The sequence below is a fragment of the Brienomyrus brachyistius genome, chromosome 18 (genome assembly GCF_023856365.1).
Source record: "Brienomyrus brachyistius isolate T26 chromosome 18, BBRACH_0.4, whole genome shotgun sequence".
NCBI lineage: Eukaryota > Metazoa > Chordata > Actinopteri > Osteoglossiformes > Mormyridae > Brienomyrus > Brienomyrus brachyistius.
The window spans coordinates 13880175-13906605 of NC_064550.1; the positions used below are offsets into that span (position 1 = coordinate 13880175).

At 44.0% G+C, this 26431-nt stretch overlaps 3 protein-coding genes across 5 annotated transcripts; 2 read left to right on the top strand and 1 right to left on the bottom strand.

Annotated features, from left to right (window-relative positions):
- The first annotated feature begins 10083 nt into the window (after positions 1–10083).
- On the top strand, positions 10084–11437 carry LOC125713236 (general transcription factor II-I repeat domain-containing protein 2-like). The gene is made up of 3 exons (XM_048984214.1): positions 10084–10486; positions 10988–11279; positions 11416–11437. The coding sequence occupies exons 1-3, from the start codon at positions 10084–10086 to the stop codon at positions 11435–11437; spliced, it is 717 nt and encodes a 238-aa protein (XP_048840171.1).
- Positions 11438–11920: 483 nt separating this feature from the next.
- On the bottom strand, positions 11921–16215 carry LOC125713147 (kelch-like protein 10). Of its 3 annotated transcripts, none has more exons than XR_007383486.1 (6): positions 16036–16215; positions 15018–15507; positions 14032–14643; positions 13364–13513; positions 12368–12728; positions 11921–12280 (listed from the first exon to the last, which is right to left on the bottom strand). XR_007383486.1 is itself a non-coding variant. In XM_048984076.1 (5 exons), the coding sequence occupies exons 1-5, from the start codon at positions 16194–16196 to the stop codon at positions 12423–12425; spliced, it is 1719 nt and encodes a 572-aa protein (XP_048840033.1). In that variant the 5' UTR covers positions 16197–16215; the 3' UTR covers positions 11921–12422. The 3 variants fall into 3 exon arrangements, 1 of the variants encoding a protein (XP_048840033.1); XR_007383487.1 differs by having other exon boundaries at positions 11921–12300; XM_048984076.1 differs by having other exon boundaries at positions 11921–12728.
- A 4345-nt stretch (positions 16216–20560) lies between these two features.
- LOC125713153 (basic proline-rich protein-like) lies at positions 20561–23318 on the top strand. The gene is made up of 3 exons (XM_048984085.1): positions 20561–20596; positions 21153–21257; positions 22794–23318. The coding sequence occupies exon 3, from the start codon at positions 22829–22831 to the stop codon at positions 23282–23284; it is 456 nt and encodes a 151-aa protein (XP_048840042.1). The 5' UTR covers positions 20561–20596; positions 21153–21257; positions 22794–22828; the 3' UTR covers positions 23285–23318.
- Positions 23319–26431: the final 3113 nt, after the last annotated feature.

A 26431-nucleotide genomic window follows, 5' to 3' on the forward strand; every position in this document is an offset into this window, starting at 1 on the left:
GCATTGTTTGCTCTCACTAGGTTCACAATGGCAAGTTCCTGCTGTTGTATGAACAGGCCGTCCACCCCCAGTAGGTCTTTTAGCCATTCAGTAGAAAAATGCAACCACAAATTGTTATTGGTTTGCTTCTTTTTTACAGTACTGTATGTGCTTTACTGTGTATACCATACACAGTACTGAAACATCTCAACACGTTATCATCGTATGTTTCACAAAACTACTACTTTTGTATTATTATTTTTGCATTAGTCACCCTGAAATACAGTACATGTGATACGGCAATGTGATATGGTACAGTATTGTAAATACTCTAGATACAGTCTGAGTAGAGTAGAGAGTTGAAGACATACCTGTTTTCCAGTCGGAATGTCCTTATTATGGATGAAACTGTGAAACGGCTTAGATTAGGGTGGACTCTCTGCCCAGCTTCCCTCATAGTCAGGCCATGGTTTATTACATGGTCCACCAAAGTTGCTCTTATGTCATCAGAAATAATGGTCCTTGCATAGCCTCTTCGACCACTTCCTCCTCTCTCTCTCTGCCTGTCTTCCTCTTCCTCTACCTCTGCCTCTAGCTCTCCCTGCTTCCATGCTTGCAAACTTCTCAAAATGGCTTAAGTGAGGTGTATTTGTAGCTGGCTGATTGGTGTTCCATTTTGTAAGTAAGCATTTTCAGGTGTGTGTCTAAGTATTTTCAATTGCCCAATGTGTTTTGTATTTTGAATAGATGTGTTTTCCCACTGGTACCCTGAGATTTCATTTTTGAATGAAGTGTCTTATGTATGACATAGTGTGTAGTGTGCAGGAGTAAGTGTGTTGTAGAAAGGAGTGAGTGTGTTGCAGAATTGCAACTAAAGTGCTAACCAGAACTTTTATTTAAGGTATGGTTGCACTTTGTTTAAGGTATAGTAACAACAACTTCAAGTTACGTTACTTTGGTTTAAGCATGTGTCTATAGTGTTCAAGCAATGGGTAAAAACTGTAATAGCAGCAGCAAAGCTAACACCCGCAACCAAAAAGCGTAATGTTCCTAATAGAGTGGCTGATCTGTCCTGAAATCGTAAAACTGAAAAGTTTTCAAACACAGTATGTATATTATATAACATGTTGGATAAATAGATGTAATTTATTGGTGACTTCGTGTACATAGAAGTTTCTGCCTTTTAAACAACTATAAAGTAATGTTGTTTGTTATATAAAAAATGTACATTTAAATGTATGAAACAAAAAATGTATACACACACACATTACATTTTCGTTAGCTGTAAAATACAGTGAAGTGAAATCTCCATTATTTGCGTTGCAATATTCCACCACTAGGGGGCAATTTTGGACGGAGGAATCTCTTTAATGGCTGTTACCAACAGAAATGTTTGCTGCTACAGTATTCAGCTTTCTGGGTGTCCTGCAAAAAGAACTAGATGACTACAAGTAGGTATGGAATGCACACTGCCCATCTGACAAACCAGAAGCCACTTTTTGAAATGTAAATTTTATTATTGAAACATTTTGTTGGATTGCACTCTAGGTTTAATGGAAGAAACTGTGGATTCCATGTATCTCCTGAAAATCTTCATAGTCTTTGTGGAGACAATGATCTTCAAATTCACTTTGAGGTCTTGCAGAGACAAAATGAACTTGCTCCACCAGTCAGCTGGGTTACGGCCATGGAGAATTATATTGCATTCAAAAGTGTATTAGGTCTATAAGGTAATTCTGCTAACAAATTGTACAAAGCTCTCAAAATTATTTTGGTTTTCAGACAACAAATAACATTTTTTCCAGCCTTTGTTCTCCAAATAAGACATTTATTTAAACGTTGTATACAAAAATAAATTAAGCATGTTCAATAAGAACACTTTGGCCATTATACATATTGCTGTGTATAGAGCCATTAAACTGCCCCCTTAAAGCTTTTTACTGCCAAACAAAGCTGTCAGGTCAAAAATCACACTGTTAAAAATGAAGTATAAAAGAATACAAAAATAACTTCTAACAACTTATAACACTTATTCAATAAGATTATAGAACAACATAATCATTGCATTGCAATTCAATCACCAGAGGTGGCGTGGAGTACAATAATTAACAGCTTGGCTTCAGGGAATGCCAAACCCTTCAGGGAATCCCAGTGTTATTTAACTGTCCCATTCTGTGTCCCTTCCCTGTTTGGCCAGTAGGTGTCATTGGTCATCTCATCCCACGTGTTGTCAGTCTTTCTTGTCCTCCCCTGTTGTCAGTCTGTAGCGTTTCCCTTGTTCCCTGCCAGCCACTTGTTGAGCACGTGGTTACCTGTAATTTCAATTCATTAACTTACTGTTTGCCATAGGCTTTTAAATACATTAGAAATAATTAAAAAAAATAACATAACAAGAGATAATACTATGAATTTCCTCACTGATTAATTGTGTTGTGGGTTGGAACTCAGTATGGAGTCCCCACAAAGATACAGATACCTTATATGTGTGTGTGTGTGTGTGTGTGTGTGTGTGTAGCAGGGCCGTAGCACATCTTCTTCTTTGTGTTCAGGAATTGCTTCTTGTAGGTTAAGTTAGAATGGTTTTCACAGTTCTTTGGTCTGGAGATCAGGCTGATTAATCACAGTTGATTTTTGTGGACAATCAACCATATACATATGTACATATATATGTGTGTGTGTGTGTACAGTAGTGTGCAAAAAATCATAAGCAGTCAAAAGAAATTGTGTGATGTCACGATTGTTACGGTTTGTAGCAGCTAATCACTGCTGTTAATAGCAGCTAATAGCTGCTGTCTGTAGCAGCTAAACTACTGTTAATATAACTGCTAATAACATAACAATTTTCCCGTTTTTTTGTGTAATAAAGTATATAATGTAGTAATGTGGTGTGTTTTTGATTCAAATATGTTAGTATGGTATTGGCAAGATATTATTGTATCAGCCTTTATTACATTAAGGGGGAAAATTAGCACATTATTGGCAGTTATTACATTAACGGTAGGTATCATATGTGCCCTTGAGAGGTAAAGTGGGCTATCCCACATGTCAGTCAAAAATGACTGTCCAATATTAATTATTGAGGGTCTATCTATCTTTTAAATATACTGAGATCTGTGCTACCTATGATACATATCAATTGTAGGGTATAGACACACTGATTTTTTTTTTTTTAATTCAACTTTGGAGCTCATTTTCTCAAAACTTTGTTTTTGTGGGATAGCCCACTTTACCTCTCAAGGGCACATGTTATATAGGTCTAATGTACGAAGCATTAACGTTAGACATGATAAGCTGGTTACCCACCAGGCAGGCAGATGGGGGCAGGTGGGCGAGGTGCAGCGTACTGTACGAAGCGGGGGTGCGCAGGCACTGTGCAGCAGCTGAAGCTCCTCTTAGGTGCAATCATTTCCTGCGCACGGCACCAGCTGCCTTTCACTGCATTGAAACATTCCACTTTTGCAGTTACTTTGAAGCCATCGGAGCCTCCCATCGCAAACAGCAAGCCGTCCACCACTGCGATGCCGAAATAGCTTCTTTGTTGTCTCATGGGAGGCCCAGCGTGCCACTGGTTAATTGCAGGGTCATAGACCTCCATAGTCCGCACTGGATGAGCCCCGTTGGTACCGCCCACCTGCGAGACACCAATGGTAAGTGATCACTCGGGTACCAAACAGATAAGTAAATATCAGCTTTCTCGAAGTCCGGAAATCTTAAGGAATTATCGCCCTATAATAGCAGACTGCACAGAACCTCCCATTGTCTATATAGGACACAAGCTTATAACTAATTTGTGTTCAACATACATGTCAACATAACTGCAGTGAAAAAAGTGGATTTGGGCAACAGAAAACCTGTACAATTCAGTGAAATACTTCTTATGTTCATATATTTTGCTTTTACTAAAAATAATACTTGTATTCAGACACTGAAAAAAACAACAAACAGAGCAATTGTGTCAATTATGATTAGAGGCGAGAAGCGTAAATGGCCACCCGTTACATAGATGGAACCATTAATTACGGCCACGCTAACATTTCAGTGGCACCAGTGCATCGGTGCCATGTGCTACCATGTCCGTGCGACGGGGTATAATCTGCGTAGTGTTGGTGAAATTGTGGCCATCAAACCCCCAAAACAATACCCAAAGCCATTTAAGTACACACTGCCATGGCCGGACTGGCGAGTCTCCTGCCCCTGCGTTACATCGACCCAGTGGTCGGCCCGGGTGTCATAGGCTTCAATCCAATTGGTTTTGCGGAAATTCCAGCCACCAATGGCCAATAAGATGTCAGCGGGCAGGCGTGGGCGGATCAGTGGCCTTTCTTTTTTTTTTATATATATATTCCCTCCACCACCCCCCCTCTGCGGAGGACTACTTTATTTCTATTTATTTATTTATTTTTATTTATTTCCTCAAGAGAGGGAGAGAGAGAGAGGGACAGAAGGACGAAAACGGAGAAGAAGGGAAATAGAGAGAGAGCGAGGGAAAAGAGAAAAAAAAAAGAAGAAAGAAAACCACAGATAATCTGCTTCAATACCTGCTGATGAGAGAAAACAACAACCAACATCTGTACGAGTCACAATGAGCATGTTAAGGAGCAACAGCCGATCAAGACAGTGTGTATCTGTGAGTACCTGTTTGTACACCTGTATGTGTCTGTAAGTACCTGTTTGTACCCCTGTGTGCACACCTGTGTATGTGAGCGCGCTGGTGTTCAAAAGGTTTCTCCATGTAAATGTCTAGTAGTGTGTGTGGGGAGCCACAGCCCCATCCCTCAGGACATGAAGCAGACACGGAGGAGGCCCGGACCCCAGACAGCCAGAGGCCCCCCAGGGCATGGGAGCCCCCGGAGGACCACCGCAGGGAGAATAGCATCCCTCACCCAGAAAAGGGCAGAGGAGAGCTCCGGAGGGAGGCCATCCGGCAGCCACAGTGCAGGAGCCCCAGGGGGCCGTGGCGGCGAGCCCGCAGGCTCCACCGGCGGCCAGCCCCACCAGGGCAGACCAGGCCCTGGGCCCAGAGATCCAAGGGCCCCCCCAGCAAGGGCCCGACAGAGCCAAGAGGGCCAGATCCCGCCAGGCAACCGCCGAGGGCGAGCCAGCACCCACCCGAGCACCCAGCCCTGGACATCGAGAACCACCAACGCACCAGTGGCCAGGTGCCCCATCCACCAGCAGGGAGTGTGGCGGGGGGGAATAGAGCCCGAGATGTTATTTCAGGTGGAGTCTAGAACCCAACCTGACACATGCGTATAGACAAACAGGCACACACATATACAAGCATACGTTCCCACCCTCATGCACACATAAACAAATATTTACACATTCACCCAACATAGAGACACACAGAAATGAACGCTGTACACACACTCTCACTCCCCGTATATACTCTCTGTGGACCCCATTTTTTTCCTCTGGCGAGGAAACCGGAAGACCACCCTGGACCCCGCAGCAGCCGAGAAGCGCACCAGCCCAGACCCCGACCAGACGGCCAGATCAGTGACCTTTCAAAGTCAGATCGTGGACTTTTATCGTCGAGATCATGTATGATCTTCAATACATCAGTGATAATTGGCCTGCACGCCGCATTGGCCTTCACTAGATCGTTGGCTTTGACGATCTTCATAAAGTACTCCGGATCCATACGAGCCATGCGAATCTACACAGGAAACAAAAATGAGAGAATTCCCATGAGTTCCTTAGTGCTTTCTGTGAATCTCTGGAGATGAGCAATTCCTAACATTAAGGGTACAACAGTAAGTGCAACAGTAATAAGGACTTCACTCAATCAGCATTCTATTGTTATATACACAAGTCAATGAGAACATAGTATAACTATACTCACCTTGGGCAACAGAGCTGAAATGTGGGCCTCTCGGGTGGCAGGCTCATGCTCGATCCACCGGAGGATGGCGTCAAACACCGCATCCTCTTGTCTGATATTCAGCTCATGCTGCTCTATGATGTCCAGGGTGAGTTCTGGGAACTCGTTTGAGGTGATGGCAACCTCCTTGAAGTTTTTCAGGATGAAGTCGAATGCAGACTGGCGCAGCTCATTGAGGCAGTAGACATCTCCGATCTTCAGAAGCCCAACACAGTTGTCGAGGCAGAGCTGCTCATGCAGAAAGTCACTGCAGCGCTGTATGATGCCCAGGATATTCAGCCGATCAGCAGCTGCCAGGAGGTTCTCCACATTCTCAGCCGTGACGAGCACAGAGTACGTGTAGGTGTATTCCATGATCTGCTGCATTGTATCTGGGGAAATGCCTGGGAACTGGTACTCCCGCTTTCCCGAATCCTTCCAGTCACCGGTGAACAGAGCCCTGAAAACAATCCAGATGTGACTGAGAATCAGCTTTTTGTCTGATTACACAAGGAATTTGTCTCCAGTTTGTTGTCACTCTCAGTGAACTTAGACAGGAGACATACAAAAAATAAAAAACAGGACCACAACGGGACTCATTTAATAATTTTGGGTTTCCTAACTCTTCTGATCCAGGGACCCCCAAATGAATATCGACCAGAGCTAAGGACCCCCTGCCACAGATGATCACATAGGTACTTAAGAAGTAGGGTCAGGAAGGGCTTTAATCTTATCTTTCCAGCAGTGGCTCCCTAAAAATATTTTTCACTTAGACTAGAGGGCAGGTCCCCCGGAATATTATTTTTGCCACTGATTGACGTGGTCCACTTTTTGTAATATTTTTACACAGCTATTATATGCCAAAAGTTAAGGTGGTACCTTTAATAACTGTAGCTCAGAAATATTTTTGCTAACCCCGTAGTATACTAATATAACACAATAATTGTCATGACCTGTGCGTCCAACCCTTGTATGTGCTCAGGATGAACCTGCTCTCATCTGTGAAAAGCTCAGGGTGCCAGTGGCAGACCTGCAAATTCTGGTATTCTATGGCAAATGCCAATCGAGCTCTATGGTGCTGGGCAGTGAGCACAGGGCCCACTAGTGGACGTTGGGCCCTCAAGCCACCCTCATGAAGTCTGTCTCTGACCAAACAATCAGAAACATTCACACCAGTGGCCTGATGGAGGTCATTTTCTAGGGCTTCAGCAGTGTTCATCCTGTTCCTCCTTGCACAAAGGAGCCAATACCGGTTCTGCTGATGGGTTAAGGACCTTCTACGGCCCTGTCCAGCTCTCCTTAAGTATCTTCCTGTCTCCTGGAATGTCCTCCATGCCCTTGAGACTGTGCTGGGAGACACAGCAAATCTTCTGGCAATGGCACATATTGATGCGCCATCCTGGAGGAGTTGGACTACCTGTGCAACCTCTGTAGGGTCCAGGTATCGCCTCATGCTATTAGTAGTGACACTGACCGTCGCCAAATGCAAAACTAGTGAAAAAACCGTCAGAAAAGATGAGGAGGGGAAAATGCCAGTGGCCTCCACCTGTTAAACCATTCCTGTTTTGGGGGTCGTCCCATTGTTGCCCCTCTAGTTCACCTGTTCATAATTTCATTAACACCAAAGCAGCTGAAACTGATTAACCACCCCCTCCGCTACTTAACTGACCAGATCAATATCTCAGATGTTTAATAGACTTGATGCTATACTCTAATTAAAAAGTGTTCCTTAAATTTTTTTGAACAATGTATAATTGTAGCATCTCTTCCCTTGTCTTAAACTCCACACACCTAGAGTTGTAACCTAACATCCTATTGGCCTTTTTTATTGCTTCCCCACACTGACATGGAAGCATCAACATACACACCGAGGTCTTTCTAATAACCAGCTACCTTTATTTCAGTGGAACCCATAATATATCTGTACTTTTATATTTCTGCTCCCTGTATGGATTACCTTACATTTATCTATGTTAAATTCCATCTGCCAGGTATCCACCCAGTCGCTAATTAAATCCAGATCCCGTTGTAGCCTCTCCGCTGCTAGATCAGTACCTGCTACACCACCCACCCTGGTGTCGTCTGCAAATGTAACCAGTTTACTGTATGTATCAATATCATTAATGTAAATTAGGAACAGTAGTGGTCCTAAAATTTAACCCTACGGTACCCCACTATGAACGCAGGCCCTCTGTCATGCCCGGCTCGTACGATCGTCGTGTGTGCCATGCCCCCTGATTATCCACATGTGCTTTCCCAATCATGCCCAGCTGTATCTTGTTGTTTCACCATGTCTTTTGTCTATATCAGTCCACATCTTGCCCTGTCCGATGTCCGTCATTGATGTTAGTGCTGTTATGTCCTGTTCTGCCCATAGCCGTCTTTCCCCTAATAAAACACCAGTTTTCCCCGTATTCTACCTCCCTGCTTCGTCCTTCCCTGCCTCCTTCCTGCCAGCCTGCCCGTCCGCACCTGCAAACTCTGACACCCACAATATAATAATATTGTGTACAGTACATACTGTAATCAGTCCAGAGGTAACATCACTTCTCCAAATTCAAGTTGCCGGCTATGTTTACTGTAGGTCCCAGGGGAAGGGGTTGCACTAAACCAGTATTTCAATGGATTACGAAAAACCTTAGTGCAGGGGTGCCCAAAGTGGGGCCCGCGGGTCAAGGTTGGCCCGCCGTACTATTTAGATTGGCCCGCCAATGGATATCTAAAATTTTAAATTATTACTGTACTAAAATTTGTTTCAAAAACTCTTAAAGCACGAATCCCAGTGTAGCTATCAGTGCGTTTATTTTTAGTGTACGTTGACCTAACTAATATATATTATACAGTCCTCACTCATGGTGCTTTGATTACATTTGAAATATCTAAGACTAAAATTGAAATACAAGCAACTATAAGGGTAATGTAGAGTATATCTGTCACGGGCGACCGCGGGCAGAGCGGCGATCGTGAGGGCAAGCGGGGAATCAGGAAGCAGGCAGGCAGGATTCAGGGCAAACGGGGATTTAATCAAAGGTTTTCGGGGAACAGGGAACATCGGACACTGACTGACATCAATGACGGACGAAGGACTCAGGTAAGACACGGACTGAAATACACAGGACTGAGCAAATGAACTAGATACAGCTGGGTACAATCGGGAGAAAACACGTGGGTAATCAGGGGGCGTGGCACACAGGAGGAGCGGACGAGCCGGGCATGACAATATCTGTGCACATATGTACATTTACACACTTCATAAATAGTCATATTTTAACAATTTGCAAAAAGTCCCATGAGTCTTTGTTGCCGCCATACGGGATCAAACCAGTTTGTGGCGGGTCACCACCAGGCTGCTAGCTTAAGCCACTATCAACATGGAGCGGCATCGTCAGTGGCACACAGACAAAAGACATTTTAAAAAATGCTGGGAGGAAGAATATTTTTTCACTGACATAAATGCTAAAGCGGTCTGCCTTATTTGTAACCAGTCTGTTGCTGTACTAAAGGAGTATAACATTCGTCGTCATTATGCGATGAAGCACGCAGCATTTTCGCAATTCAAAGGTGATGCGCGAAAGAACAAGACCAGGGAGCTGCTGGCTAAACTTCACAGACAACAAGGGACTCTTACACGGCCCTCGACAGCCCAGGACAGCGCGACACGGGCCAGCTTTGAGATTACTGCGCTAATTGCCCGGACTGGGAGATCATTTTCAACGGGTGACTTTGTTAAGGAGTGTCTGTCCATAGCTGCGACAATCATGTGCCCGTCACAGGCAAAAACTTTCTCCCAGATCAGCCTCTCACGAAATACTGTGACACGTCGTATTGAAGAAATGTCTCTAGACATTAAGGAGCAATTTAAAGCAAAGGCTGCTGGATTTGTCGCCTTTTCTTTGGCGTGTGATGAAAGCACGGACATTTCGGACTCTGCACAACTTTTGGTTTTCATACGGCGAGTAAATGAAAACATGGAAATAACTCAGGAGCTGGCTGGATTTGAGACACTGCGCAGCACAACAAAAAGTGAGGATTTGTTTGCAGCCGTTGAGCGAGTGTTGGATACGAACGGGCTGAGCTGGGAAAAATTGGTTGGGATAACAACTGATGGAGCACCTGCCATGGCTGGGAGGAAAACAGGCCTTACCACACTAATTTCCCAGAAGGTTTCCCAATGTGGAGGTAAGGTGGCAAAATACCACTGCATCCTGCACCAAGAGCAACTATGTGCCAGATCAGTTGGTATGGGAGACGTGGTGCGTGACGTGATTAAAATCATAAACTGCATACGATCAAAAGCGCTCTCACACCGCCAGTTCAGAGCTCTTCTAGAGGAGGTTGATTCACAATACAAGGATGTGCTTTACCACCAAGAGGTGAGGTGGCTGAGCCGCGGGAAAGTCCTCAAAAGAGTTTTTGAGCTGCGCCATGTCATCGCGGAGTTTCTGACAAGCAAGAACAGTGACACTCAAGTCCCCACAGATGAAAAATGGTTTTGTGACGTGGCTTTTATGGTGGACATCACTGACCTGCTCAACACCCTGAATATTCAGCTTCAAGGGAAGGATCAGATCATCACTGAGCTGTTTGACCACATAACGGCCTTCAGGTCGAAGCTGCAGCTACTCTGTCGACATCTGTCAGCAGGTAGGTTAATACATTGTACACACACAGAGACACACATACACATTCAGTTTTAATGGTGATAATGTCTATCATACTGTATTTTATGCCGTAAATAAGTCCCGGCCTTGTTAACTGTGTTGCGGAGGGACAGCGCTGTCCATGGTTCTTAAACTTGATTGACAGGCAGACATGCGCTTTGTTTGTCTTTTGGAGCTTGCATATTTTTTGTGATTGTAAAAATGCTTATGATTTAATCAAGTGATAATGGAGAGGAAAGGTGGCAGCATGTACCTGCACCTCACATGATAAAAGTGCAGTTACTGGGATTGATATTATGTGGAATATGTTAGTAAGTGCATTTACTAACATATCCATATTCCACTGTTGTGCAGTTAAAAAGTATTGTTAAAAAGTATTGTAATAAAATTGTAAGGCTAACTCTTTCAAAGTACATAAAACAACATTTATGTTGCAATATTTATTATTATTTGACGACTTAGCAGCTCTTTCACTTCTTCCCAGGAAACCTTGCACACTTCCCTAGTCTGAGAGAGGTCAACCTGGTGAAGCAGAGACTGCCTGAATATGCAGCACTTCTCAGACACTTGGACCAGGACTTTGCGTTGCGCTTTGAGGACTTTAGGGAAAGTAGAGGTGACATGGAGCTGTTTTCTCAACCCTTCACCATAAGTGTGGACTCAGTGCCTGATCACATTCAGATGCAGCTAATTGAGTTTCAGTGTGATTCTGAGCTAAAGAATAAATTCATGTCACTACACCTGAAAGACTTCTACACACATGTCTCATCTGAAAGGTACCCAGACATTAGGAAACATGCACAGGTCATGTTAGCTTTGTTTGGCAGCACTTACATCTGTGAACAGACTTTTAGTGTAATGAACCTTAACAAGTCCAGGCTCAGAAGCACTCTGACTGACCCACACCTACAGGACATCCTCACCCTCTCAGTGAGTCAGCTGCAACCTAATATTGATAGGCTGATAAACGCCAAAGAACAGCTTCATGTTTCTCACTAGTGGTGCAATTATATTGTTCCTACTGTTGTTGTTGTGTTGCTGTTGGACATGCACTCTTTGGCATTTTGCACTATATGTGATTACAAAAGTTTAGACGTGTTCTAAATGCCTATATATGACTTATTTGTCATATTTTGTTTATGTTATTTACACAGAAAAGAAGGTTAGATAACTGTTTGATAAATAAAACTACTTTACTTTACTATTAGTGTTTGTATTTTGTGTAAAATATTACATTTGGCCCGCGGTCCTCCGATAGATTTTCATTTTGGCCCACTAAGGGAAAATGTTTGGGCACCCCTGCCTTAGTGCTTAATTAGTAATCACCGATGGTTGCAGCGGAATTTCTGAAGAGAACCGTCAAACGAGAACAACGTTTATCAAAAATGGGAAATTTATGACGCTTTCACAAACTAGATAATATGAAAAAGAAAACTTTATTTTAAGTATGCAATGTCAGGAGAAGATTCAGCTCCCATCTCCAGCAGAGCTTCTCCCATGTCCTGGAGGACGCAGGGGACTGACTAGTACGAATGGGCCTTGTTCCATGCCTCCATTGTGGAGGCGGCTGACTGGAGCTGTGGCCTGTTGTGGCAGCAATCCCCGAACCCGCTGGTGGACAGAGTTGATGAAATGTTGGAATGCGGCTTCGGCGGTCGTCGAGGTAAAAACTCAGGTGTGGGAGGAGTTTAGCGAGGCCATGGAAAATTACTTCCGGACAGCTTTGTCTTCAAAGACCTCGATCCCACCAACACACCTTCCAATGAGGAAGCAGAGTCTGGGGAAAAAAAGAGGTGTCTATATAAACTCAATGTATGTTATAGGGAAAGAATTCGGGGTGGGGGGTGTAAATGAGGTTACGTACTGGGCATGCTGTTGTGGGCAGATGGGTTTCTCTCCTCCTTGGCGGCCATTAGGGACTAACGAGGTGAAGCGTATTCTATGATGCGGGGGTGTGCAGGCACTACGCAGCAGCTGAAATGCTGTCTGGCTCGGCTCATGTCCTGCGCACGATACCAGCTGCCTGTCCCCGCATCATAGCACTCCACCTTGTTAGTTACCCCAAACCCATCGTGGCCGCCCATCACAAATAGGAGGTCGTCCACCACTGCGATGCCAAACTCACTGCGCGGTGTGGACATGGGGGCCACAGCATGCCAGCGGTTTGTGGTAGGGTCATAGACCTCCATGGTCTGCAGGTGATCAGGCCTGTTGATACCGCCCACCTGAGAGATGCCAAAGATTCATTATCACTTGCTTGCCAAAAGGATGGGCAAACATCAACTTTCCCAAAGTCATGAACTCTTAAGCAATTTTCACCCTATGAAAGCAGGCGCCTTAGAACCTCCCATTGTCTATAGATGACACAAGCTTATATACAGAAGTCAACCTATATGCAATGAAAACATGGATTTGGGCAACAGAAAACTTGTATGATTCGGTGAAAACTGTGAGCCTTCAAAAAAGACTCCTTATGCTAATATATTTTGCTTTTTTATTGTTATTAGTTAAAACGAACACTTGAAGCTAATCAGACACTGAAAAAAACAACAATCTGACTAATTATATCTGGAACTAGGGAAAATAATTAATAAAAAATCTAAACTTTACAACCCGAGCTAGTAGCAGAGACCCCCCAGCAGATCCATTTATAACCCAGAAATGAATGCAGGGAGGCTAAAGAGGGTAGCATGTATGTTTTTTATGTGTATTAAGATAAGCCTTTGCAGCAGGTATTTCTGGCATTTAACTGTTTTGTTTGGTTTAAATGTATCACAATGAAAGACACAGCAGCAAAGACAAAAAAACCATGAGTCTTACAGGTAAAATGTGAGATTTGACACAGAAAGGAATCACTCACCGCATATATCTTCCCTTTATACGCCGTGACTCCAAGGCTGTGACGGGGAGTGCTCATTGGAGTGATCAAGCTCCATTCGTTTGTGAGGGGGTCAAAGCACTCCACTGTAGATAGGCTCTCTGTTCCATTGTGGCCCCCACAGATGTATATCTATGAAAACCAATTTAACTGTGAAGACCGTTATACTGTATATGACTGGGGTTTGGAGGTTACAGATAAAGTTCATTGTGACTCAAAAATAAAAGTATATGCTATGCATAGTGTATGACAGGGTTCCCCAGTCCCGTTCCTGGAGGAACACAGTTTGCAAATTTCCCTTCTCAAACACACCATAATCAGCTAATTTTCAGGTTTAGTATGGCTGTTTGAAAAGGGAAATCTGCAAAGAGTTTTGGATTCTGCTCCCCCAGGAACAGAATAAAGGAAACCTGACATGGGAACACCATTTCATCTATCTCACAAGTCTTGGAGTTGACACCACAGCACTACCCAATGTGCCACTAATGGAGACCAATAATGCATTTATCCAAATACTTAAATGTATTGAACATAGTAATTGTTGATTAAAATCAGCAATCTGAAGAGAAAGAGAACTCATGACTGTGTAAAATACTCCATTTCAAGGGGAAAATGAGGGTAAACAGTCAGACGCCCTCCCATTACCCTACCTTGCCATTCAGGGTGGTGGCGCTGGCATCGTTTCTCCTCTCATTCATGGACTCGAGCTGGGTCCATTCATTGGTTTTTGGGTTGTAGCACTCTACGATGTCGAGGGGCCAGAAACCAATATGGCCACCCATGGCATAGATGAGCCCATCGAGCACGACCACACTAACATTACAGCGCTGCCAGTGTATTGGGGCCATCTGCTGCCATGCTCGTGTGATCGGGTCGTATCTGCGCACAGTATCGATAAAGTTTTGCCCATCAAACCCCCCAATGCAGTACACAAACCCATCATGGTACACCGTGCCATGACCAGCTAGGTTGCTCTGCTCCTCCTGCGTGATATCCACCCAGCGGTCGGCCCGTGTGTCATATGCGTCGATGCAGTTTGTCGTGTGCATGTTCCATCCACCAACAGCCAGCAAAATTTCAGAAGGCAAGCGCGGGCGGATCAGTGGGTTCTCAAAATCAGAGAATGGACTTTCATCATGAAGATCATAGATGACCTTCATGACATCAGTGATAATTGGCCTGCACGCCGCATTGGCCTTCACCAGATCGTTGGCTTTGACGATCTTCATAAAGTACTCCGGATCCATACGAGCCATCCGAATCTACACATGAAACAAGAATGAGAGAATTCCCATGAGTTCCTTAGTGCTTTCTGTGAATCTCTGGAGATGAGCAATTCCTAACATTAAGGATACAGCAGTAAGTGCAAATTTTAATTTCTTTAGCTGAAGCCATTTACTTTGAAAGTCTCAGATGTGTCAGCTAACACTTATTTCATGTAAGACATTTGAGTGTTTTGTTTTCCATTATTTGTTACACTCTCCTCCCAGGTGTAATACCTGGAAGCCTTGGTTGTAGACTTATGGGACATGGAAATGGAGGTTCAGTCTCTAGCTACAGTAATAAGGACTTCACTCAATGACCATTCTATTGTTATATACACAAGTCAATGAGAACATAGTATAACTATACTCACCTTGGGCAATAGGACTGAAATGTGGGCCTCTCGGGTGGCAGGCTCGTGCTCGATCCACCGGAGGATGGCGTCAAACACCACATCCTCTTCTCTGACATTCAGCTCATCCTGCTCTATGATGTCAGAAAGTTGTTCAAGACTTAGTTCTGGGAACTCGTTTGAGCTGATGGCAACCTCCTTAAAGTTTTTCAAGATGAAGTTGAATGCAGACTGGTGCAGCTCGTTTACGCAGTAGACATCGGCAATTTTAAGAAGGCCAATGCAGTTGTTGAGGCAGAGCTGCTCATGCAGGAAATCATAGCAGCGCTGTACGATGCCCAAGACACTGAGATAATCAGCAGCTGCCAGGAGGTTCTCCACATTGTCAGCTGTGATGACCACAGAGTACGTGTAGGCATACTCTATGACCTGCCTCAGTGTTTCTGGGGAAATGCCTGGGAGTTGGTACTCCCGCTTTCCTGAATCATTCCAGTCACTGGCGAACAGAGCCCTGAAACACAATCCAGAAGTGACTCATCTAATAAATATCGGTTTTGCAGGCAAAGTTAAATAAGGGGTTTTCTAAATCTTCTGAACCAGGGACCCCCAAATGGAAATTAAGCAGAGATAAGGACCCCCTGCTACAGATGATCTCATAGGCATCTAAGAACTAGGGACCGGTGGCTTTAATTCTTATTTTTCCAACAGTAGCTCCCCCTTTAATATATTTTACTTGGGCTGGTGGGCAAGTCCCCCGGAATACTTTGTTTTGCCTGTTTGACATGGTCCCCTTTTTATATATTTATACCATTATTATTATTATTATTATTATTATATAGTAAAAGTTAAGGTGGTACACTTATCAGAAATATTTCTGATCAGCACTGACCTACATTAATATAATTTAATATAATGTATATTAATATAAACTTTCTGTCATCCTAGAGCCTTATTGCCAAGGAGAAGTCATTGCTAACGAGAGATAAAAACTGACTCCTTGCTGTTTTCGCATCTTCATATATGGGTCACAGCTACTTACTGGAAGTAGGAGCTACAGCCACACAGAATTACTCTATGGGCGTTGAATTGAACACCGTCGGTGATGAGGACCACGTCACAAAGCTGTCCTGCCAGCCGAAGATTGTTGAACACTTCGAACGCCGGGGACATCAGTACTCGCTCCATGTCGTGTGCCATCATAATTCAAAAATGTGGATATCTCGTCTCTCTCTCCTTTTTATATCACTCGAAATGACGTGTACATACATTCTAAGACGCAAAAACCGCACTTTGCGTCACAGTTTCCTAAGATACCGTAATGTTTATTTTTAAATCTATATTTGCGACTCGAAATGGATTGGGGGGGGGGGGTATATTCTACGCACAATCGGCTGTACAAGAAGAACAAGTGAAATGTTTTTAACATCACTTTTGGAAAATGTATACCGTGCTTATCTTAGAATTTAAGTTTTGTATTATGTAAGAATAGTCAAATCACGAATTCCCGAAATAAAATAAATAAATAAATAAATGTTTTCATATTTTTTCTCCTCTGCTACGTTTCTAAAAATGAAAAACAAAAAAGGTCCTTTACATGTCTGTCAGGAACGAGGTTCTGGTCGGCCCGTTGTGGCAATTATTTGGAACAAGAATAGTCCTTGAAAATTGGGCTGGGCGGTCCGTCTGTTTTGGTCAACATTTAGCACAAGGCGGACGTATTTATCGGACAGCATATATCCCCAATACGGTCATGAAAACAAATTGCAGCAAGTGTGGAATTATCACAATGATTATTGTGCTGTGTACACTTCACCCAAATCCTGAACGCTATTGAATATAATCGATTATGTATTATAGAGCAGTTATGTTAATCAAGGTACAGTGTGCAATATCACTCCATGAGCTTTGACCATTTTCCTGTTTTATGATCTTTTCTTGAGAAATCGTTTTTTATTTTATTTTTTGTAATTCCTCACTTCTGCCGACTAACTCCTCCACGTTTAATATATTTTCGTGCAGGTTTTTAAGTTTGTTTTCCTGCAGCTTCACGGCACCCATCGTTCTTGCGCACCCACACAGATGGACGAGTTAAGCTAGAAGTGGATGGGAGTAGCGGCAGGACAGATATTCCGAGGGCGCCCATTGAACGATGTAAGTAATTATTATTTATCGTTAGAATTCTCACTTAACACAGAATGTTGTCTTTGGCTGAAGTTTAAACAGTCGAGCTGAATTGTGGGAAGATAAGCTGAAGCTGTTCGCGTCCGCAGCTAATGCTCGCGCCATGACTAGCTAGCACATAGTGAAATGGTGAATGGATTTGGCGACATTTTCCGTTTGAATCGAGTACAGAGACGTAGGTGTTGTTTTGTTTGTGGCCCTGCTTTTACAATGCACGTGTAGCAAAGTGAAGTTGGGATCTGCTTGCGTCTTTTGCAGCTAACATCACACTCGATATAGCCGCAGTTTATTGTGGAATTGCCATTTTGGGTGTACACAACGCAAGAGCGCACGAGTGTTTATATAAAACAATTCCACTCTGGCTGAGTTTTCTTCTTCTTATTATTTTTCATGCTATACTATATACAAACTTTTTACTTGTACATCTTAGGATATAGTTCATTGTGACAATATAAATGGTAGGAGAGAACTACAACAGCAACGACTGTGGGTTGGGGCTGGGTAGGGGATAACGTTTTCATAGTTGGGATTAGGGTTTTGCCCATAGACATGAATGCAGAGTCCCCATAAAGACATCTAGCACATCTTCTTCTTTGTGTTCTGGAATTGCTTCTTGTAGGTTAAGTTAGAATGGTTTTCACTGTTCTTTGGTCTGGAGAACAGGCTGATTAATCACAGTTGAGTTTTGTGGGCAATCAACCATATGAATATGTACATATATGTGTGTGTGTGTGTGTACAGTAGTGTGCAAAAAATCATAAGCAGTCAAAAGAAATTGTGTGATTGTTAGGGTCTGTAGCAGCTAATCATTGCTGTTAATAGCAACTACTATAAACTACTGTTAATATAACTGCTAATAACATAACAATTTTCCCGTTTTTTTGTGTAATAAAGCCTATAATGTAATAATGTGATACGTTTTTGATTCAAATATGTTAGTATGATATTGGTAAGTTATTACTATCAGCCTTTATTACATTAAGGGGGGAAATTAGCACATTATTGGCAGTTATTACATTAACGGTAGACATCATATTATATATGTCTAATGCAGGGGCGCTGCTAAGGATTTTGGGTCCCATGAAAGGAATCTTGACAGGGCCCCCCACACAGTTTATTGGGGGCTTCTCTGGGCCCCCTCTCAGTCATGGGCCCCGAGAATCGTCATCGTTTACCCCCCCTTTACAGCGCCCCTGGTCTAATGCACGAAGCATTAACGTTAGATATGCTTGTACCACAACTTATTAGGCAAGAGAGAAGTTCTATTGCCCATTTTCATTGCAAACCAGCTTAACATTTACAGGATAATTAATTGCAAGTTCCGATGTAGGCTGCCATTCACACACACAACTGGAAATAATAAAATGCCTGGACAGAGCAGATACAGCCATTGTAGCCTTCGCTCCTGTCTGCTGCTGTATGCAAATCTCACTGAACCATTAAAGCTGGAGCAGAAGTGATGTCTCCGACTAATTGCTGGTTGTTAGAGAAGTACTCAGAATAATGAGAAATAAAGTAAGAATTGTGAGGGAAAAAAAATCAGAATTTCGACTTAATAAGTCAGAATTCTGAGATAAATGTGTGTTTTTTTTTCTACTCCAGATGGCAGAAAACTCTAAAATCAACAAAGCTCAAGAGTCATAATTCAGAATTTGTTCATTTAGATCAGAAACAGCTCTATGGGATGCTTTCGTCTAATCAGACTGTACCACATGGTTCATATGTAACACTTTTCTGGAGACCGCAACAAATGGGGGATTCTGAAACTGCCCGTTTGTTTGGAAAATTCCAGTCACCCTGAGTGAAAAAGGGTAGAACCCTCCCTCCTGTCCCACTGGCCTATGATTGCCTGATAGCAGGAAGAGACGGTCTATAGGGGAAACTCACAGAAAGACAATAAATAGTAGCACTTAACAAATGAGAGAATATTAATTGACTAGGACAAACTGAGATGAGCAACAGGAAATATAACTGTAAGCTGATAAGAGAAAAAGATGGTGAAGGTGAAAATGGAGGGAAATTTGCTGCTTCTGTTTGGATGCAAGCATGCAGGTCAGCTGATCCACCTGAATGTTTCCAACTCAGCAATCGGTGATGAAGGGTCAGTAGATTGGCTAAGTGCTGGAACCAGAAGCAGAAGCTGGCTTTCATGCTCTGGAGGGTGCTGTGGCATGAAACCTTAAGCAGTTCTTTACGCATATGATGCTCCTTTAGGGGGTGCCATAGACATTCGGTCTGCATATATATTATGTTTTATCAGTGTTTCTTGTGGACACTCAGACAGTCCATGTTTTTGCTCTCTCCCAGCACCAGCTGTCTGGCAAGGAGCAAAAACGTGGATGGACTGGGGGTTCCTGTGGATCAGGTTGAAGAACATTGTTCTGTATTGTTTTTGTTAATTGATTGATATTCAGAATTTATTTTTGGGGCTTTGGCTGCATCTTGGTTATAATGTTTAATTGAGATATGAATTAATATGGAGAACACCACACACACGGCACAAATTCTATGAAGATACTACTCATAAATTTAATGTGATAACACATGTGATAAAAATACAAATATAAGGGCTTTATTTGTATGAATAAAGCATTTCACATATCTAACACATGTGTCCCCAACAACCGTAGCTAGATATTAAATCTGTTCTAGAAGAGCACACTCATTGCTTGCTGTAAAAGCATGCAGGAGGTCCCAGCTGAGCTCTGCTATAGTTGTGCTCTGTGTATTATTCATTTGGCAGATGCTCTAAGACAGAGAAATGGTTGGAGAGAACAAGGCAATTAACAAATGCATGCAAACAAGTGGCATGTTACACAACAGGAGCAAACCATTACAGCATCCGATAACAAAGGAAAGCAGTTGTCTTGCCATAATTGCATTTTGATAGCTGTTCTAGTGCCTTAACCTCTATGCTCTGACTCCACTGTAAGGTCTAAGTTCTGTTCCCTCAGTCCATTATTCAAGAGGCATTTTCCTTATTTTGGTGAATGTTTCTGATTCTTGTTAGTGTCCACTGTTTCTGTTAATTAAGTCCAGTGATGCTAGCCACACCGGTAGATGCGTAACCTGGTTACCCACCAGGCAGGCAGATGGGGGCAGGTGGGCGAGGTGCAGCGTACTGTATGATGCAGGGGGGCACTGTGCAGCAGCTGAAGTTCCTCTTGGGTGTAATCATGTCCTGCGTACGGAACCAGCTGCCTTTCTCTGCATTGTAGCATTCCACCTTTGCAGTGACTTTGAAGCCATCGGAGCCTCCCATTGCAAACAGCAAGCCGTCCACCACTGCGATGCCGAAATAGCTCCTTTGTTGTTTCATGGGAGGCGCAGCGTGCCACTGGTTAATTGCAGGGTCATAAACCTCCATACTCCGCACTGGATGAGCCCCGTTGGTACCACCCACCTGGGAGACACCAATGGTAAGTGATCACTCGGGTACCAAACAGATAAGTAAATATCAGCTTTCTCGAAGTCAGGAACTCTTAAGGAATTATCGCCCTATAATAGCAGGCTGCACAGAACCTCCCATTGTCTATATAGGACACAAGCTTATAACTAATTTGTGTTCAACATACATGTCAACATAACTGCAGTGAAAAAAGTGGATATGGGCAACAGAAAACCTGTACAATTCAGTGAAATACTTCTTATGTTCATATATTTTGCTTTTATTATTATTTTTATTAGTACTAAAAATAATACTTGTATTCAGACACTGAAAAAAACAACAAACAGGGCAATTGTGTCTGGAACTACAGAATATAACTATAATCAAAAATCTAAGCTTTACTAAGCGTATTCGTTTAAAACCCAGATATGCAGGGAGCATATGTGTATTGAGATGGGCCTTCCCAGCAGGTCATTTCATCCACTGAATTCTTTTGTTTGATTTAAGCGCATTACAATCTGTGACACAGCAGCAGTGACAAAAAATGAGTCTCAGATAAATCTTGAGATTTGACTCCTTTGTTTCAGAGTACAAGAAAGGAATCACTCACCGCATAGATGTTTCCCTGATATGCCGCTACTCCGAGGCCACGTCAGCGAGTGCGCATGGGAGCGATCAAGGTCCATTCGCCCGTGAGTGGATCATAGCACTCCGCAGTGGAAGTGGTCTGAGCTCCATTGTTACCCCCACAAATGTATATCTAGGAAAGATGGTTCACAAGTGATGTGTGTTATGCTGTATATGATTGGAGATGGAGATCTAGAAAGCATAAATGTACATTTAGCTAATGCATGTTTAATCCGTCCATCTTCCATAAAAGTTTATTTGGTACAGGGTGGTGGTGAACCTGGAACCTACCACAGGAAGCACATGGGCATTGGTAGGGAATTTACAGTTAGTTGTGATCATTTCCCTTGTGAACCGCAGCTTAATCACATAATTATTAAGTTCACTAGGTTTGTTTGAATAGGGAAATCTGCAAATTGATTAGGATTCTGACCCTCCAGGACTGGAATTGGGTAAAGCTCCTACGTTAACACCAGTTATTGTATCTCACAAGTCTTGGGCTGTGGGCAAAATTGCAAAAACATAGAGCTGGACACCACAGCACTGCCCAATGTGCCACTAATGCAGAGCGACAATGCAAGGTCATTTATGTTTTATCTAAACACTGACGTTTACTGAACTTATATTAAATTATGGATTGAAATCAACCATTTGAAGACAAAGCGAGCTACTGAGTATGTAACATAATCAATTTCAAGGGGAAAATGAGGGTAACCACAGTCAGACGCCCTCCTATTAACCTACCTTTCCATTCAAGGTGGTGGCACTGGCATCCTGTCGCTCCTCATGCATGGGCTGGATAATAGTCCATTCGTTGGCTTCTTGGTCATATCACTCGATTATGATTAGAGGCGAGAAGCGTAAATGGCCACCCGTTACATAGATGGAACCATTAATTACGGCCACGCTAACATTTCAGTGGCACCAGTGCATCGGTGCCATGTGCTACCATGTCCGTGCGACGGGGTCAAATCTGCGTAGTGTTGGTGAAATTGTGGCCATCAAACCCCCCAAAACAATACCCAAAGCCATTTAAACACACACTGCCATGGCCGGACTGGCGAGTCTCCTGCCCCTGCGTTACATCGACCCAGTGGTCGGCCCGGGTGTCATAGGCTTCAATCCAATTGGTTTTGCGGAAATTCCAGCCACCAATGGCCAATAAGATGTCAGCGGGCAGGCGTGGGCGGATCAGTGGCCTTTCTTTTTTTTTTATATATATATTCCCTCCACCACCCCCCCTCTGCGGAGGACTACTTTATTTCTATTTATTTATTTATTTTTATTTATTTCCTCAAGAGAGGGAGAGGGAGAGAGAGAGAGGGACAGAAGGACGAAAACGGAGAAGAAGGGAAATAGAGAGAGAGCGAGGGAAAAGAGAAAAAAAAAGAAGAAAGAAAACCACAGATAATCTGCTTCAATACCTGCTGATGAGAGAAAACAACAACCAACATCTGTACGAGTCACAATGAGCATATTAAGGAGCAACAGCCGATCAAGACAGTGTGTATCTGTGAGTACCTGTTTGTACCCCTGTGTGCACACCTGTGTATGTGAGCGCGCTGGTGTTCAAAAGGTTTCTCCATGTAAATGTCTAGTAGTGTGTGTGGGGAGCCACAGCCCCATCCCTCAGGACATGAAGCAGACACGGAGGAGGCCCGGACCCCAGACAGCCAGAGGCCCCCCAGGGCATGGGAGCCCCCGGAGGACCACCGCAGGGAGAATAGCATCCCTCACCCAGAAAAGGGCAGAGGAGAGCTCCGGAGGGAGGCCATCCGGCAGCCACAGTGCAGGAGCCCCAGGGGGCCGTGGCGGCGAGCCCGCAGGCTCCACCGGCGGCCAGCCCCACCAGGGCAGACCAGGCCCTGGGCCCAGAGATCCAAGGGCCACCCCACCCCCCAGCAAGGGCCCGACAGAGCCAGGAGGGCCAGATCCCGCCAGGCAACCGCCGAGGGCGAGCCAGCACCCACCCGAGCACCCAGCCCTGGACATCGAGAACCACCAACGCACCAGTGGCCAGGTGCCCCATCCACCAGCAGGGAGTGTGGCGGGGGGGAATAGAGCCCGAGATGTTATTTCAGGTGGAGTCTAGAACCCAACCTGACACATGCATATAGACAAACAGGCACACACATATACAAGCATACGTTCCCACCCTCATGCACACATAAACAAATATTTACGCATTCACCCAACATAGAGACACACAGAAATGAACGCTGTACACACACTCTCACTCCCCGTATATACTCTCTGTGGACCCCATTTTTTTCCTCTGGCGAGGAAACCGGAAGACCACCCTGGACCCCGCAGCAGCCGAGAAGCGCACCAGCCCAGACCCCGACCAGACGGCCAGATCAGTGACCTTTCAAAGTCAGATCGTGGACTTTTATCGTCGAGATCATGTATGATCTTCAATACATCAGTGATAATTGGCCTGCACGCCGCATTGGCCTTCACTAGATCGTTGGCTTTGACGACCTTCATAAAGTACTCCGGATCCATACGAGCCATGCGAATCTACACAGGAAACAAAAATGAGAGAATTCCCATGAGTTCCTTAGTGCTTTCTGTGAATCTCTGGAGATGAGCAATTCCTAACATTAAGGGTACAACAGTAAGTGCAACAGTAATAAGGACTTCACTCAATGAGCATTGTATTGTTATATACACAAGTCAATGAGAACATAGTATAACTATACTCACCTTCGGCGACAGAGCTGAAATGTGGGCCTCTCGGGTGGCAGGCTCGTGCTCGATCCACCCGATGATGCCGTCAAACACCGCATCCTCTTGTCTGACATTCAGCTCATCCTGCTCTATGATGTCCAGGGTGAGTTCTGGGAACTCGTTTGAGGTGATGGCAACCTCCTTGAAGTTTTTCAGGATGAAGTCGAATGCAGACTGGCGCAGCTCATTGAGGCAGTAGACATCTCCGATCTTCAGAAGCCCAACACAGTTGTCGAGGCAGAGCTGCTCATGCAGAAAGTCACTGCAGCGCTGTATGATGTCCAGGATACTCAGCCGATCAGCAGCTGCCAGGAGGTTCTCCACATTCTCAGCCGTGACGAGCACAGAGTACGTGTAGGTGTATTCCATGATCTGCTGCATCGTATCTGGGGAAATGCCTGGGAACTGGTACTCCCGCTTTCCCGAATCCTTCCAGTCACCGGTGAACAGAGCCCTGAAAACAATCCAGATGTGAGTCAGAATCAGCTTTTTGGCTGATCACACAAGGAATTTGTCTCCAGTTTGTTGTCACTCTCAGTGAACTTAAACAGGAGACATACAAAAAATAAAAAACGGGACCACAACGGGACTCATTTAATAATTTTGGGTTTCCTAACTCTTCTGATCCAGGGACCCCCAAATGAATATCGACCAGAGCTAAGGACCCCCTGCCACAGATGATCACATAGGTACTTAAGAAGTAGGGTCAGGAAGGGCTTTAATCTTATCTTTCCAGCAGTGGCTCCCTAAAAATATTTTTCACTTAGACTAGAGGGCAGGTCCCCCGGAATATTATTTTTGCCACTGATTGACGTGGTCCACTTTTTGTAATATTTTTACACAGCTATTATATGCCAAAAGTTAAGGTGGTACCTTTAATAACTGTAGCTCAGAAATATTTTTGCTAACCCCGTAGTATACTAATATAACACAATAATTGTCATGACCTGTGCGTCCAGCCCTTGTATGTGCTCAGGATGAACCTGCTCTCATCTGTGAAAAGCTCAGGGTGCCAGTGGCAGACCTGCAAATTCTGGTATTCTATGGCAAATGCCAATCGAGCTCTATGGTGCTGGGCAGTGAGCACAGGGCCCACTAGAGGACGTTGGGCCCTCAAGCCACCCTCATGAAGTCTGTCTCTGACCAAACAATCAGAAACATTCACACCAGTGGCCTGATGGAGGTCATTTTCTAGGGCTTCAGCAGTGTTCATCCTGTTCCTCCTTGCACAAAGGAGCCAATACCGGTTCTGCTGATGGGTTAAGGACCTTCTACGGCCCTGTCCAGCTCTCCTTAAGTATCTTCCTGTCTCCTGGAATGTCCTCCATGCCCTTGAGACTGTGCTGGGAGACACAGCAAATCTTCTGGCAATGGCACATATTGATGCGCCATCCTGGAGGAGTTGGACTACCTATGCAACCTCTGTAGGGTCCAGGTATCGCCTCATGCTACTAGTAGTGACACTGACCGTCACCAAATGCAAAACTAGTGAAAAAACCGTCAGAAAAGATGAGGAGGGGAAAATGCCAGTGGCCTCCACCTGTTAAACCATTCCTGTTTTGGGGGTCGTCCCATTGTTGCCCCTCTAGTTCACCTGTTCATAATTTCATTAACACCAAAGCAGCTGAAACTGATTAACCACCCCCTCCGCTACTTAACTGACCAGATCAATATCTCAGATGTTTAATAGACTTGATGCTATACTCTAATTAAAAAGTGTTCCTTAAATTTTTTTGAACAATGTATAATTGTAGCATCTCTTCCCTTGTCTTAAACTCCACACACCTAGAGTTGTAACCTAACATCCTATTGGCCTTTTTTATTGCTTCCCCACACTGACATGGAAGCATCAACATACACACCGAGATCTTTCTAATAACCAGCTACCTTTATTTCAGTGGAACCCATAATATATCTGTACTTTTATATTTCTGCTCCCTGTATGGATTACCTTACATTTATCTATGTTAAATTCCATCTGCCAGGTATCCACCCAGTCGCTAATTAAATCCAGATCCCGTTGTAGCCTCTCCGCTGCTAGATCAGTACCTGCTACACCACCCACCCTGGTGTCGTCTGCAAATGTAACCAGTTTACTGTATGTATTGGTGTCAATATCATTAATGTAAATTAGGAACAGTAGTGGTCCTAAAATTTAACCCTACGGTACCCCACTATGAACGCAGGCCCACTGTCATGCCCGGCTCGTACGATCGTCGTGTGTGCCACGCCCCCTGATTATCCACGTGTGCTTCCCCAATCATGCCCAGCTGTATCTTGTTGTTTCACCATGTCTTTTGTCTATATCAGTCCACATCTTGCCCTGTCCGATGTCCGTCATTGATGTTAGTGCTGTTATGTCCTGTTCTGCCCATAGCCGTCTTTCCCCTAATAAAACACCAGTTTTCCCCGTATTCTACCTCCCTGCTTCGTCCTTCCCTGCCTCCTTCCTGCCAGCCTGCCCGTCCGCACCCGCAAACTCTGACACCCACAATATAATAATATCGTG